General features: G+C 37.6%; 1 protein-coding gene across 9 annotated transcripts in view; it reads left to right on the plus strand.

Moving 5' to 3' along the window:
* Window positions 1–15525, plus strand: part of OSBPL6 (oxysterol binding protein like 6) — a 121157-nt gene that overhangs the window by 69160 nt on the left and 36472 nt on the right. For 6 of the 9 annotated variants that reach the window (XM_064515008.1, XM_064515009.1, XM_064515011.1 and 3 more), the window contains 8 exons: window positions 1633–1746; window positions 1881–2045; window positions 2572–2704; window positions 2930–3033; window positions 3985–4077; window positions 9003–9077; window positions 13345–13510; window positions 14345–14475. In XM_064515008.1, the coding sequence (XP_064371078.1) occupies window positions 1633–1746; window positions 1881–2045; window positions 2572–2704; window positions 2930–3033; window positions 3985–4077; window positions 9003–9077; window positions 13345–13510; window positions 14345–14475 (981 nt within the window). The remainder of the gene's footprint in view (window positions 1–1632; window positions 1747–1880; window positions 2046–2571; window positions 2705–2929; window positions 3034–3984; window positions 4078–9002; window positions 9078–13344; window positions 13511–14344; window positions 14476–15525) is intronic. The other 3 variants (XM_064515010.1, XM_064515012.1, XM_064515013.1) reach the window with 3 other exon arrangements.

Below are 15525 nucleotides of genomic sequence, written 5' to 3' on the forward strand. Positions count from 1 at the left end.
GCACACATGTGAAAGTTGTTGATGGATTCAGAGCAGGGAGTGCTACTTCTTGGGTAGATTCTTTTATACACAAACATGGATTGAGCCTTATAAATGAGGGTAATGGCTAGCTAAGGATGGCTGGGGACACCTGCCAACCTTTTAATCATTCTTTCATCAGCTTATGCTGATGAGGTTAGTTTTGATTTGTGGAGGATCCCACATTATTCACTGACATCCCCAAGCAATGAGCTATGGAGAAAAGTAGGCTTATAGTTCATGCATGAAGGCTTGCGGAAGATACCATGCAAACAAACCCAGCCTTCTTTAATTCGTTTCAAGCTAGGAGTTCTAGGCCTGAACCTCTCCTGAACACAAAAGAAACTGCTGAGTGAAAAATTAAAGGTACTGAGAAAAATGCATGCTCAGAAAACTGCATTTAGTTATAAGGCATTATATTAAGACTGCGGAACAACTGGCATTATTAAATCTGTAAGGAGAAAATTCTGCTCACATGATTCATAGAAGTGTCTCCATTTAAATCAGCCATGAAGAAACAGTGATTACAGTTATCAGAACATTGCCCTGTGTTTATTATTTATCTGCCACAGGATATATATTTAACTTTTTGAGTGTGTTTTTCAGTTGACTATTCTAGTAGATATAAAACTAAAGCATGATGGCTGATAAGTTAGTCTTGAAGTTGTGCTCATTGTGATGAGGCTTCCTCCTAAAACCCCTCTTTAATTAAGATTCAGCAAACTTATGTTATATGCATTTGTATATAAATGTTTATTTTGCATGTGTTTTGTATATATACACATTTATGTATACATGCATGTACAGGCACTCGTGTGTATATATTTATATTATACACATAATTATAAGTTCATTTTACATGTTAAGGAAGCCTGTATCTTGCTTTTTTTTCAGTGTAATATAGAGAAGACAGAATCCCACTTCTGAGTTAACCAGTATAGTTGTTATTAGGCAGAATTCTGCTTTCAGATTAACTTTGTATTTCTGTTATGACTATCTTCTGTCATTGAGAGATTTGTATATGGAAAGCATGTAAGGTTTTGGTTTAGTTATGTCCTCAGGAATTCTACTTTTTCTCACTTCTATGCAAATTAAAAACTGCATTAATTTTACTTAATTTAGGTGCTTAGGTTTACTTAATTAAGGTGCTTGACAGATTGGTTTGACTGTGTATTTTACCTTATCAATTCTAGTCAGTCAGAGCTGATCATTTTAAGGTAGGTGGATAGGATAGAGAAGCGATTACAATGTACTGAAGAGAGAGAGATCAAGGGTAGCATTAAATTGGTTAGATTAGATAGCACTAATCATGGAGCTGTAGCAGCAGAGAGATGAATACTACCTAATTTTCAATATTTCTCACTTACCTGTAGTTCTGTGGTGGTGTGAGCCACACACTTTTTCTTTGGAGATGGCTCTGGAGTGAACACTTCTTGCAAGAGATTTTTCTGTGTCTATAAACAAGTGTCTATAAACTGTCTTACTATTTTTTTCTGACTTTATATTAAAATGTTTCTGAAGTGGGAAACCATTTCAACACCAAATATTCTTCTGTTAAAAATGAGGAAGAAGTGCATGATACTACCAATCTCTTACCCTGCTTTTTGATTTCAGATTCAGAAGGGCAAAGTACATGGGAGCATCGATGTTGGTTTATCAGTTATGTCTATTAAAAAGAAGGCTCGTAGGATAGATCTTGACACAGAAGAGCACATCTATCATCTGAAGGTAAAATTAGTGCAAATATTTATTCTTCTCTTTTCAGCCACAGTGGAAATAAATAATAATTAAAAAACCTGTAAAAGATGTGGGGAAAAACGGTATTTTTATGAGTGCCTTCTTGATGTTGAATTTCTTTTTAGGTGAAGTCCCAGGATTCTTTTGATGCCTGGGTTTCAAAATTACGCCACCACCGGTTGTACCGTCAAAATGAGATTGTGAGATCTCCAAGAGATGCCAGCTTTCATATATTCCCTTCAGCCTCTACTACAGAGTCTTCACCAGCTGCCAATGTATTAGATGGAAAGGTAGGTAGTGTCCATTCTTTGGAAACTCATGCCCAGTGAGTGTTCTTGTGGGCAGTTCCAGGGGGTTCTGCTTGTAATGCCAAGAGGGAAGAGTTTCCACTGTGGAAACTGGTGGCCAGCAAAAATCTGGGGGTATGCAACTCAAAGGCTCTAATTCAGCCTTACTGCAGGCTTCATTAGTGGGCTTCTGTAGGAATCCTGCAAAGAATTCACCATCTCTGGAATGATTTACACTTCCTTTTGTCATCAGGGATTAATCTGGCTCTTTACTGTTTGATAATACTCTTCCTCCTAAACAACAGCTTTTCTAACTGGTGGTTAGCCGATACAGTTTCTCTGAGGTCCCTTGTTTGGTTCACCAACATGCTGTTCAGGAAAATCTGCATCTTGGGGACTATATAGTCAAGTTCACTGATGTCACTGAAGTCACAATACATAATACTTTTCTTATTCCAAAGTAGCATGATAATTACACTGACCGAGCAATACATGGAACAGTAAATTTAAACATTTTATTATGCCTTAGGTACAACAAAATAGCTTCCCATGGCAGTCTCCTATACCATGCAGTAATAGCCTTCCTGCAACCTGCACTACAGGTCAGAGTAAAGTAGCGGCTTGGTTGCAGGACTCTGAAGAAATGGACAGATGTGCAGAAGGTCAGTATTCACCTTTTCATGGCTTGCTCTTTCAGCAACATTTCTTGTTGGTAGAAAATAAGAAGCAGCCAGTAAAGTGGTTAAATTACATCTTGACATGTACTTGAAGTAGCAGCTCAGGTAATTAGATGGTAATGTCTAAAATTATGCATTTTGCAAATGTGGCAAAAAGGCAAAAAAGTCTGAACTGAAGCATCTCATGTATTTTTGTTTTATATCTTCTAGATCTTGCTCATTGTCAGTCAAACCTTGTCGAACTCAGTAAACTTCTTCAAAATTTAGAAATACTACAGAGAACTCAGTCAGCACCAAACTTCACAGACATGCAGGTAAATATGCTTGACTATAAATAATCACCTTGAAACATTTGCTTGTTGTGTTAAAGGAAATGTAGTAGTGGTGTCTCGTAAGTCAGAATGATTTTCTAAAATCTTAATAATTCTTAGATGAAAGGTTTAATTTGATAATGATCATGCTCCATATGTAAACAAATAACAAAGAAATTGTGTTATTTTAAGATTACTTATTTGAGTTAAATAGGACTACTCACATGATCGTCACTTGCAAAAGCAGGACAAAGAACTGTGAGAAATACATGTACACATTGAAATTTTATTTAAGGTGTTTGTATTGTGCTGAATAAGATACCATTTTAAGTTTTCAAGGAATGGAGACCCAAACACTGAAAAATGAAGCACCTTGCATATTCTTAAAAAAAAAAAAAAAAAAAAAAAAAAAAAAAAAGCGTAGTCACAAATGTCCCAAGGCTTGGACTGTTTCCCAAGTCAGAGTGAGTTTTTCTGCTGACCACAGGAAAAGCAATAGCAGATCCCAAATCCTAAATGCTTTCTTCCTTTTTCACTCAGCCATTGAGTGTGCAAGTCTCCCAGTGGTGTTGATGTATTCGAAAGCTCGATTCCAATGAAGTAGTGAGATCTATCATTGATTTCAGGAAGAGGTGAACTTTACATTTCTCTGAGTAATAACAGAATAGAAATCTGTGAGGATTTCAAGATCTAGTCCTAAATATTTTGTGCTCATAAAAAAATATACTGATAGCTTTGTTAAATAGGTGAAATATACCGTCAGGTTATATAAATGTATGGATAGCTACAGCCAGTGATTGTTGTAGTCGTGGGCACTGGCAATGGCATTCTTTTCCTTACTGTCTAATTTGTAAATGTCTAACACTACAATTCTTTACTAACTTGGTGTACTGTCTGTGTTGCTTGTGTCAACTTAATAGTACTTGTCGCTTTTTAATTATTTGTGTAATGTAGGCTAACTGTGTAGATATTTCAAAGAAAGACAAGCGGGTCACAAGACGATGGAGAACAAAAAGTGTCAGCAAAGATGCAAAAATTCAACTTCAGGTACTGAATGCACCATGTTTTCCTTTTCACTGTACTTTTAGATTAACTTTTAAGCATGAACCAATATATTAGCTGAAAGCAGGAAGTCAATGTGCTGTCTCTTGTGTTCCTGATGATGTGAATTAAATCAAGCTGGTTGTTCAAAACCTAGACAGGATAGTGAGAAACGTATTGATTTTACTTTCATTCATATGAAAACATTACCATCTAGGGAAAGGAGAGGCTGAATACTAGTCTGAATACTAGTCAATTAAGGTGCAAGGAAGGCAATATGCATGCAGCACACATACCATCTTAAACTTGCCAAGAAGAGCAGTTGAGCAGGTGACATCAAGCTAAAAATAGAAAACATGAATGAAATACTAAACTTACCAGTCCTTTTTATCAAGATCTATATATAGGAATTTTGCCCATGAGAAGTTTTTTCAAAAGCCCTCTCTTACGGAAAAGGCCATTGTGGGAACAAACTGAATAAACCAAAGAATAATTTCTCCCATCTTGCCTTGTAGTTGAGAAGTAAAATCACAATAATAAACAAATTACACTTGCAGCACTGCTAGATCCAGTGTGTCTTACTGTGTTTTGTCAGAAGTAATTGTGTGTTTTGAGGTCTAATCCAAAAAATAACCTCCCCCTTTCTTTTTCTAATTGAGAAGCTGATAACGAAGACTATATTCAATAGATTTCAGGAGCTAAAAATCACAAAAACACTGACTGCTGCAGAATAAATAAATGTCAGTAACTTTTGATCTGTTTAAATTCTTTGAAATTCATGTGAACTTTCAAAGCCTTTAATATGTTCCTTAGAGGCACAATAAGGAGCTTCCGTGACTCATTTAAGATTAATAATCTTAAGGAAAGCAGAAATTGTAGTTGCATTAGCTTTCTCGTTGCAGCCATTGAAGGTGATTTTTCTTTCTACCAGTTGTACTAGATAAATGACAACAGGTTGAACAATGGAGCATCTGTTAGGATTAAAAAGCTTTATTAACAAAGGAATTTTGGTGATTGATGTCATGCCCTGCATTTGAAGGATCACTGTGTTTCTGTGCTGCTGAATAGCACAGGGGAATAAAAATATCAGGAAAATGGATGCAAGTACTCTGTGTCTTTGAAGAGAGACAGTCAGCGCTGCATGTTCTTTCATACCATGGTGGTCTCAGGGAAACTCCTCTCCACAAAAATTGTGTAGAATTTTTGGGTTCTGGGACATGAAGAAGAATCATGAAAGCAGTCAGTGTATGATCATTTAGGGTGGATTATGAGGAATTATAAGTGGTTTCTGTGTCGCCTGCACCTTGCCAAAGCGACGATGGTCTGTGCTTCCTGTGAGAGAGTTTGTGTCTGATTCTGGCACTGATCTTTACACTGCAGTTTGCAGGTTAGCAGCTCCTGAAATTCTCAAGTAAGGTCTGGTTTACATGTTGCCCTGAGATAGTTTGTGCACATAGCACTGCTTTATACAGGTCTGTTACTTCTGGGGAGATAATGAACTCTGCTTGACCTGGGCGAGCATTGACTCCTGAAAAGCTTAAAGCTGCAAATATAAAAGCTTATCTTATTAGAGCAAAGCATTAAATTATTGATGACCAATTTAGAAATTAATTTGCAGGCGAAGAACAGAAACAATAAAATTATTCTAAATCATACAGAAGGCTAAGACTCCTTTTTGGCTGCTTACCTGACGTCTGACCTGGTTTGATGGGCTTAACACACTGTTTCTTCTTTCAAGGGGTGTCTTGTCCTGGGAATGTGCTAAAGCTGTGGTCTGTGGAAGATAGCCTCACTCTGACTCATTTATTTTATTCTTAACTTGCTCATGTTGCTGTTGCACTAATAAGTGGATTACCTCCCATTCCTGCATGCTTTTCTATGCTTACGATCCCTTTTTATTCTTCTGTTAGCCATTCGTTCTGGCTTCATTGGTCTTCCTTATAGGTCATTGTTTTCAAGACTATTCCAACTCTTCATAAATTACATACCATGACATTCACTACTGGGAATCACTTTTTCTAATTTGTCTTTGTTTCTTCATGGAGACTACACATGATTTAATCTTAAACGGTTGACAGATTTGGTACCAACGGAGCTTCCATTCCACCTGCCTCCGCACATCTCATTAGTTTTAGGGGATAATGTTGTCATACTAACATATCAACTTCCAGCTAGTTGCACTATTATTTCCATTTGAAGTACTTGCATCTATTTTATTTATTTATTTATTATATTTTTAGAAAGAGCAATGGTTAACTACAGTCAGGGGAGCATCTAATAGTATGACTTTGAGAGCCATCCTTCCAGGAAGCATGAAAACCAGGGACTGTATAGATTGGTGTCCTGTTCATGGGTAATGGGGAACAATGCTGTAATTTTTGCTAGCTCTGTACCCCACTGCAAGGAGAGAGTTCTTCCATCTGTACTGTAATCATTACCTCTTTTTGTTTATAACATTGCTTTTGTTGCATTCTTGCTAACACACTTCTGGAATATGAATGCTAGGTGTACAATATATTAAAGTATACTATTTTTTTTCTTCATGTGAGGACAAGTCTGGCTTCTTGATTTGTTTCATACAAATACATATTTACCCAGGAGGTATCCATTCTGTATGTACTTAACTTTGCTCACACATCTAATCCCAGTAACTAGAATGCAGTTAGTCCCCTGAGTAAAATAAAGGCTGTGCATATGTGTTTGCAGGTCTTGGGGTTTGGTATTGTGGAATTAACAGCTTAATTTTCAGACCTTTACTCAAGAGAATACTACTCAGACTGCTTCTGTGAACAAGGATTACTTTTATGAAGGAGGTTTATTTTGTTTTTATAAGGCCTATTTAAAGTCTTATGAAAATGGTCTGCAACAACAGGTTAGTTGGCCTATATTATTTCATTTTACTAAAGATAGTTTTGTACAAAAACTGAGAAGATTTTTTTTTTATTATTTTGCTTTGGGTAAAAGATGGATTTGTCATTCTTGTGATAGTCTAAAGATCTTCACAAGAGGAAAAAATTAAAATACTTAATAGTAACAAAATGAAGTAACATTGATTTGATTTCCCTCAAAGGGAGAGCAGTGAAGTTATGAGACTGATTGAAAGAAAGAATAAAAAAGAATTTGTTTAATAGGAGAACTGCTCAAAACAGAGCAACCTGAAATGTCAGCTTGTTCTACTGAGGCTTCCAGCTCAGAATGAAACCAGACCGAAAGACTGCCTTATTACCCTTGCCCTTACATGGCTGTTTATATATTTATATTTTACAAATCAGAACTCATAGGTTATTACTTCACTTTATGTTATGTTTTTGGGGTTCTGCAGAGCTTGTTGTTCCAATTTCAGTAGTATGTATACCTGCATTCAGAATCTTATACATTATGAATGCCACATGCGCACACACATACGCGTTTCTCTTTCTCTCTGTGTAAATATATACATATATATATATATCCCTGTTAGTTAAAAAAGGTATATTTTGCTAGACTTATTCACAGGATAGACATACTTCTGTAGAGTACAAAGAGCTGTACATTGATCATATGATGCAGTCTGTTTCAGCGAAGTTTGTAATGCATGTATCCTTTAACACAGACATGTTTTTAATGTGAGGATTTTACAAAACAATTACAAAGCAAGGCTTCTATTACTGTGATCATGAGAAACCCTTGCATGGTTTGAAGCACTGTGAGCAGCATCAAGCAGAGGGTGGAAGCTATGGCCGTGCTCAGATTCATGCACCCTGCCAGCTGGCCCGTTAGAGGCTCAAGGAGCAAGAGACTTTGGTTGATTACTGAACTACAATATCCCATTGGAACATGGTGGCCATGTCTCAAATCTGTGCCATTGTTATTTATATAGTGCTCAGGCTGCTTTTAGAATAATTACAAATGTATGTGGATTTAAAAGTACTGAAGTGGCTAAGTGTGAAGGTGTATAGGGGAAGAAAAAGGTAAAGGAATGGAAAACAGTTTTCTGTAAGTAGAAATATAGCTTTACTAGCCTTATACAAATCTTCAAATGGCTTTCAAATAATGACAGTTAGATCAGACATTAAATAGGAGGATTTTGTGATATGTGTGGAGCTCCTCTGCATTGGAAAACTACTTGCTTGACTTTGATGCACTGTGATGAATTTTCTTAAAAGTAAAATAAAAGTTAAATTAAGCAGGGTCTGGCCACAAGTTAGGCATGCCAAAATGGAAGGATTTGTTGGAATACGTAGTCATCATTTCTGGTGCTTTACAGGGGGGTTTGCATTGCTTTGGAAGCCAAGCTTTCAGTAATATAGAAAAGGAGTAATTGCATCCTATGGAATTCAAAAGACTGGTATGCAGAGAAAATGGGCAAATAAGCCCAGGGATGGACTTCAGATTGCTAGAGTTGTGCACAGAAATGTTTATATAAGCAAGCTCCCTATAGCATATCTACTGAAAAGTTTTACCATGGAGTAGCATAAATCTTTAATAACTGCAGTTCACGCACTTCCACTAATGCAATGCGATCTCTTTCAGAATTCCTGTTCTAGATGGTCAAGTGACCCCCAAAATGAGCTTTGATTTTGTGTTTTCTGCCATGCCATAGCATCCTTTTGTTTTTGTATTCCATAATTGCCTTATGACTCAACAGCAATGTTAATAGAATTCATTTTTTTCTTTTTTTTTTCTTTTTTTTTTTAGCCTTAGTGAGTGCATCGCAGTCCAAGTCATCTGGAGATAATTTTAGCGAAGTAACTAGCTATTTAAATCTCTGGCATACACAGATGAGAACATGTGATATATTCTCAGAATGTGTAGGCCATTAGAGCTAAAAAAATTAAACTCCACTGAAAGACTCTCCCTCTCCCTTTTCTGATCACCTTTCATCTTTCTATGTCCCATCACCCCTTCCCTTCTCTTTTTCTACTCCCTTTTCTTCTTGCATTCACTGTCAGGAAGGGCCGGCGCCGAAGGGCCAGCTCAGCACAACACGACGCCGGCAGAGACTAGCAGCTGCAGTGGCTACAACAGTGAGTGGATTTAAAATCAAGGGATAGCTCTAAAAATGGGAAGCTTTTTAACTTGAGTGTGTAATAAGTTACTGAAAATGCTACTTGCATTTTATGGAGGTGTCCATGTTACCCACTTTCATCTGAGTTAATTAGAAGTGATGTGGTCAGCCCTGACCCAAATGAACCTCATAGATTTGGGTCTGAGCTTTTTACATGGTACATGGTACATGTTCCTCCTCTTTTATGCAAGTGCAAGTGACATTAGACTCAGGCCCTGCACAATTTCAAAGCATCTTTGATATACTCCGTGTTCTATGCAAAACAAAATGTACCACCAAATTCTGTTAAAAGATTCTCATGATAGTCTAGAGCAAGACAGCAGAACCAAGGAGGTTTGTTACAAATCCATCATGAAATTTCCTGATTTATTTTTTAGCAATATAAGGTTAGCTTCTTCATTTAAAACACCTTCTGTTTACATTCCATAATTCCAAAAAGTCATATTACTACCACTAGTATCTATATTTCGTTTTGTTAGTTCTCAGAGTCCTTGACGCGAAATCTGGAGCTACAAAATCAGTGTGGGGGCTGCTAAATGGGAGGGGGGAGCATTATTTGTGAAATCAAATTTGCATTATTAGGATAGCTTCTGCTGCAGCTTTTTCATGAAAGCATGTATTAGCAATGCAAAATATGGACATCAGTATTAATCTACCAACTGGCTAGTACAGCAGCTAGATAGAGAAGACAAAAATGTACAGGGAAAAAAAACCTCTGTGCAGCTAAAGATTACAGTGGGCTTTACCCATACCCATGCTTACGTAGCCCAAGCAGTGAACATCTTCACCAGACAAAAGCGTTCCAGGGTCTCAGAGCATGCTGCAGCAGCTCATAGCTAAAATCCCCTAGATCACACATAGTTGCTGCCTCAGCCTGAGTATCCTGACCTCCTGCTAGCTGAACCACAAGCCTCAGTTACTGTTAGGCCCTCTGAAAAAGCATGAGAGAAATCAGTGCTTCTCCTATTCCCAAATTAACTCATCTAAACCTAATCCCCCATAATCAGTTCATGCTGAATGCTGTGCTCAATAATTGATTGATATTCTGACCTCATCAATTTGCCTGGCTTGCAGAGAAGTCAGCCCGCTGCTCAGTTTACATGGCTGAGCAGCGTCAGTGGGAGGCTCTAATCAGAAGTTTCAGCAGCAGTGAAACAGCACTGGCAAAAGCTGCAGCAATGGGCAGTAAAGCTGAGCAAATATGCCTGATCTTGGATGTCAAAGCAGCCAGTATAGAAGAGGAATGGGAGATGCCCAGGGCCTAGCTGAGCTGTCACCTTCAGCTGAAAAAAGCTGCTAGAGTGTGAGGACCAGAGGAGTGAGGTCCTGGAGGAGGGCTGGAAGGAGTGCAGGAGGCATTGGAGGTACCATAATGACTCTCTGTAGCTGCAGCAGTAGCCGGTTCTTCCTGGCTGATTTAGCAAAGTGCTTGTCTCTCTCAAACAGTGAAGCTGTATGTACAGGCTGAGGAATATAGAATTATGCAAGGTACATGCGTGGCAGAAAGAGGAGGTTCTCCTTACAACCCCGCTGCACTGGGAACATTCTGTTCCTAAATGAAACTTAATTCTGAAGAAGCTAATGGATGAGTGGGTGTTTCAGCCCCTGGAGTAAAACAGAAAGAACAAGGTACATCTGAAGTAATGTCTAGAAGAGTGAGAGGTGGGGAGAAAAAAAAGAACAAAGCAAAACAAACAAAAAAAACCATTGAGGGATGAATCAAGAAGCTCATGATTAAAAAAAATCAGTTAAGTAATAAAGTCAGTGTCAAGTTACCATGGGTATAGAGAGAAAGCACAGCAGTGAAAGGAACTAAAGGGGAAGAAAATTGTAGGTAGTGTTTCTTAGACTATTGGTTATTCCGGTGAATGATAGAGGTTGTTCAATGTGGATTTTTTTCATCTGTTGTGGAAAGTAACTTGGAGATTTTCCTAAAAGATGCAGATGGTGAGAGTTCATGTCTGTCAATATTTTCAGTTCTTGTGTAGCTCTCTAAAGCAATCAGTAAAGCAGTTACTTGTCTCTGTCTTGTGAATATGTATTTCTTGCAATCAGTGTCACAGCATTTGTAGAACATACAAACACTGTTTCTAGGACATACTTTAAAATATTATTTTTCCAGTAACCTCACTGCAGAAACATGACATGGTTTTAAGGGAAGTCTCTCTGCAATGCTTTTCAGCCTGGCTGGCTGAGGGACAAGGCAGAAATGATGGATCTAGACCAGGTCTCTCCAGCCAGGTTCCTCAAGAAGTGCCTTTTGCAGCCCAGGCATGGGCAGCCTGCCCGCAGCGCTGCCAGCCCTGCCCCTCGCCCTCCAGCCTGTGCGTGGCATAGGGCCGGAGGGCAGGTGTGTTTCCTGCCTTCGGCCGGAGTGGAGGATTGGGGTGGTGCTGGATGACAAAGCCTAAGAAAGCGGGGTACTTTGTGTTCTGGGCTGATAGTCACCTGGAGCAGTTGTGCCTTCGTAGAGCTCTGAATCAGAAGGGTCTGGGAACGTGCTCTACGATTTAAAGAATTGAAAGGATTTGTAAAAGAAACTTGAAATTAACCTATTTAAAAATGTAAGGGAGTTTTGTTTGGCTGTTGAGAGAGAGTCTGATACCAGCAAAGAACACAACAGGACAAATATCCAATATGAATGAAAGGGATTTATTCTATACTCTTGTTAATAAAGTCTTCTTGATATGACTCTAAAATGAGGTCCAGTGAAAAAATACCTACTTCGCTGGCATAGTTATAAATCGGAACACATGAGAGAAGAGAATAAATGTTGCAATAGGTAGGTGCCATAAAGCTATTCATTTATGTGCTATATGTATCTGGAAGTTGAGGAAGATGAGGGTGGAAAAGGCTGCTTTAGAGAGCGTGCTGAAGAGTGGAATGAGATGTGATGAACTGATGGAAGAGGTTTTTGAGGATTCCATCAGAGAGTTAGAAATGTAAAACATATACTGATGAGAGAAATTTTACAGGGAGGGATTGACAGAACCATTCCCTGATGCAATGAAATAACAAGGGATCAATTTATAATAGTGGCAGTAACGTCTGTTATCTTATCTGTTGATAAAATTCTTAGTAATATGACTTTTTATATTATCTGCTGCTTTTTGTCTTGCCTCAGAAAAATCTATATTTTGGCCCCATTTTTCATATTTTGATAATTTATATTGGGCTGCAGTGTGAAAATTTTTATCATGAGATAAACTAGATTGAACAAGTTCAATGTGTTTAGCAATGTTTCATGTATAAGCACCAAAATGTAGTTCTGCATGCCTTACCTGTGCATTTAGTTTTGAAAATTGGGTTCTTGGCCTAATTTTTATACAAACGCGTGTAAATGGTAAAATGAAAATGAAATAAAGTATATGCAGACGCATGCAGATGCACACAGATGCACACACACTAGCGTATATCATGTATATAAAAGTGGTATGCATGCACTACTATAGGTAATTTTTCAATACACATTATATATATAAATTATAAGTATTCATGTATATTTTTACCGTATGTAAAAATTGTAGGAGAAAGAATTGGAAATAGTCATAAATACTGTATTTTATTAAGTTTTGTCATTTTGCGTTAATTTATGGTTCATGTACCTTAAATGAAAATAAGGCAGAGGTTTTCTTTTTGTTTAATTAAAAAGAATATATGAAGCATATGTGCTTTTTGCCTCTTACATAGTTGCCAGTAGTGAATTTTAACTCAAGGTTTATCAGTAGTTTTGAAACTCTTCAGTAATATCTTTGGGAATATTGTATCCTATTTCCAGATCTGTGGAGGAACTTACATATTTCAAAGTTTGATATTGTAACAACTGAATCATACTGTATGTACTCTCTAATGTCAAAGTATAAAGTAGTATACATCATGGTTCAATTTTCCAGTCTTCTTTTAGGCATTAGGCAATGCAACATTTTTGTGTATGTTAAAATTAAAGTGCTGTCATTAGCTCTTAGTGCTGTTTTTAGGCCTTTTTTTGTCTGTTCAGTGTAAATTTTCAGGAAGCACAAGGAACTCTGCATCAATGGTGCTGAGATTTAGGAGAGTAAAAAGTTGCATGTTCATTCTTACTGTGTTTTTCATATTGTGAAGCAGGCCTTCCCCCCCCCCCCCCCCCCCCCCCATTTTCAGAAGAAATTTGTATTTTGCTTCCACAGGGTATACTGTCAAAGGTTGGTTGCACGTTATACATTATGATTTTTTGGTTCTCACTGTAGGTCCCTTTCAGTGCTACAATGTCACCCGTTCGGCTGCATTCATCCAATCCCAACCTTTGTGCAGACATTGAATTTCAGACGCCCCCAAGTCACGTAACTGACCCCCTGGAGTGCTCTACCGAGTACATCAAGCTGCAAGAAGAATTTTGCCTGATGGCACAAAAAGGTAATTGAGAATGTCCAATCTTTCCTTCACTGGGCTTTTACTTTGTGCTTCTTTATTGCTTCGGCTTAGTTATGGCCAGGACGTTTGTCTAGACAATGTTGTATGAGAATTTTTAACTGTTCAGGTGGTTTACGTAAAGACCATATATACATCCTTAATATATTTTCTATGGATGTGGTGAATATAAAGAAATAGGTAAACCCTGCAATGTACAGTCTTGTACAATTTTTTGTGCAATTTGTTTTCCACGCTAGCAGAAAGAACAGGAGGAGTGCTCACTACTAGAATATGCTTCAGAACTGTCGTCGTATTGCCAATTAATGTATGGTCCTATAGCCTGAAAAATGCTATCTTAAGTGTTTGTTACCAGTTTGCTATCTGTTATGTAATATGGGAAAAACCTGCCACTCACCTATATTTCTTACAAATCACCAGAAAGCCTGTTTAAAGGTCAAAGTAATCCTCTCTATTAGTGCAATATTAAGTCTTAGAAAAACTGATTTATTTATTACTCTGAAGAGAAAAGAACACTGAACAAATGAATTTGATTTATAAGGAAAAAGACAACACTGAACACATTTTCCAAATATGTACCTTTCCATATGCTCAGTGCATGCAGACACTGAATACACTGTATGCACATTGCAAACTCAAGCAGTACTTGTTTGTACTGGATTTGGACACAGATTGCCTGAAGTTCAGATCTTTGTTTCAAATTTCTGTAATTGCAGGGCGGTAATCTCACTCTCAGTCTTTACTGCTCAAATACTGCAATAGATGTAACTGCAGTCCTGTAGCTGAGAAAATACTTGTTTTTTTTTTCTTTTTGCCTAGTTCATTCTCTCTTGAAGTCTGCCTTTAACAGCATAGCTATAGAGAAGGAGAAACTTAAGCAGATTGTTTCAGAACAAGATCTTACAGGCCACAATGCACAAATAGCACACCTCAGACAGTCCCTCTCTCAGGTATGTTCTTGCTTTGATTTCAAGCACACCTCAGACAGTCCCTCTCTCAGGTATGTTCTTGCTTTGATTTCAAGCACATCTGGAAATGCCTAGCTTGCCAGATGCAGCTCCTTTTGTATTTTGGCTGTTTCTTGAGGTGGAAAAGCCAAGAAAAAGCCAAGTTCTGCAACCAGAACTACCCTGATGTATGTTTCATTATCGATATGAGAGCATGTGTCTAACTTCAATGCATGCAGAGATGAAGGATATCATTTGTTTGTGTAAGCATATATTCGTTACGGTTTTCCAAGGTAAAGTAAAGGTATGAAATATTTTTATACAGATGATAGAAACCTTTCTTGGAGCTATTTCTAGCACAGTCAAGGAGTTGTTCTCATTTTCTTAATGAAGTTTTAAATTTCAAATGAATATTTTCATATTTGTTTTATATATTCATGTCTCTAACTGCAAAAGGATTCATGGGCTACAGGGTAATCATGGGTAAATTGCTTTTGGTCAGAGTCTCTCCCACTTATGCCAAAGGAAAAATTATCATTGGATTAAGTGAGGAACAAGAGATTCATCAACAGTAAGTGCTTTGGTGAAGTGCTGCTCTAGACCACTCCATGGGGGATATCCTGAGGTTGCAAAAAAACTCCAATTACTGAATTGATTGTCAAGAAAAAATGAGAGCTTTTACTCTGAAGGGTGGATTGGTGTGGAGCACTGCATTTGCAAGAAATGGGTACACAGGTTTAAAGGAAAACAGAACTTTACCCAAATGTATATATAATTTTATAAATTATTTTATTGGGTTAAGGGAGTTGCTATTAAAATTGATGCATAAAGTTTTTATAGACATTGATGAATAGGGATGCCATGCAGGTTGATTACTGCATGTTGTAATAAAGGATAGGGGACAAGAGATAAAGAGTAGTTCCCATCCTGGTTACCAATACAAATATAACGAAGACCAGTGGAGACTGTTATTACCAACTTGTATAAAATAGGTGTTCATGAGTTCTTCTCATTTCTGGCCTCCAAGCGTCAATCTAAAAGTCATTGTCATAC

The sequence above is a fragment of the Dromaius novaehollandiae genome, chromosome 7 (assembly GCF_036370855.1).
Source record: "Dromaius novaehollandiae isolate bDroNov1 chromosome 7, bDroNov1.hap1, whole genome shotgun sequence".
Lineage (NCBI taxonomy): Eukaryota > Metazoa > Chordata > Aves > Casuariiformes > Dromaiidae > Dromaius > Dromaius novaehollandiae.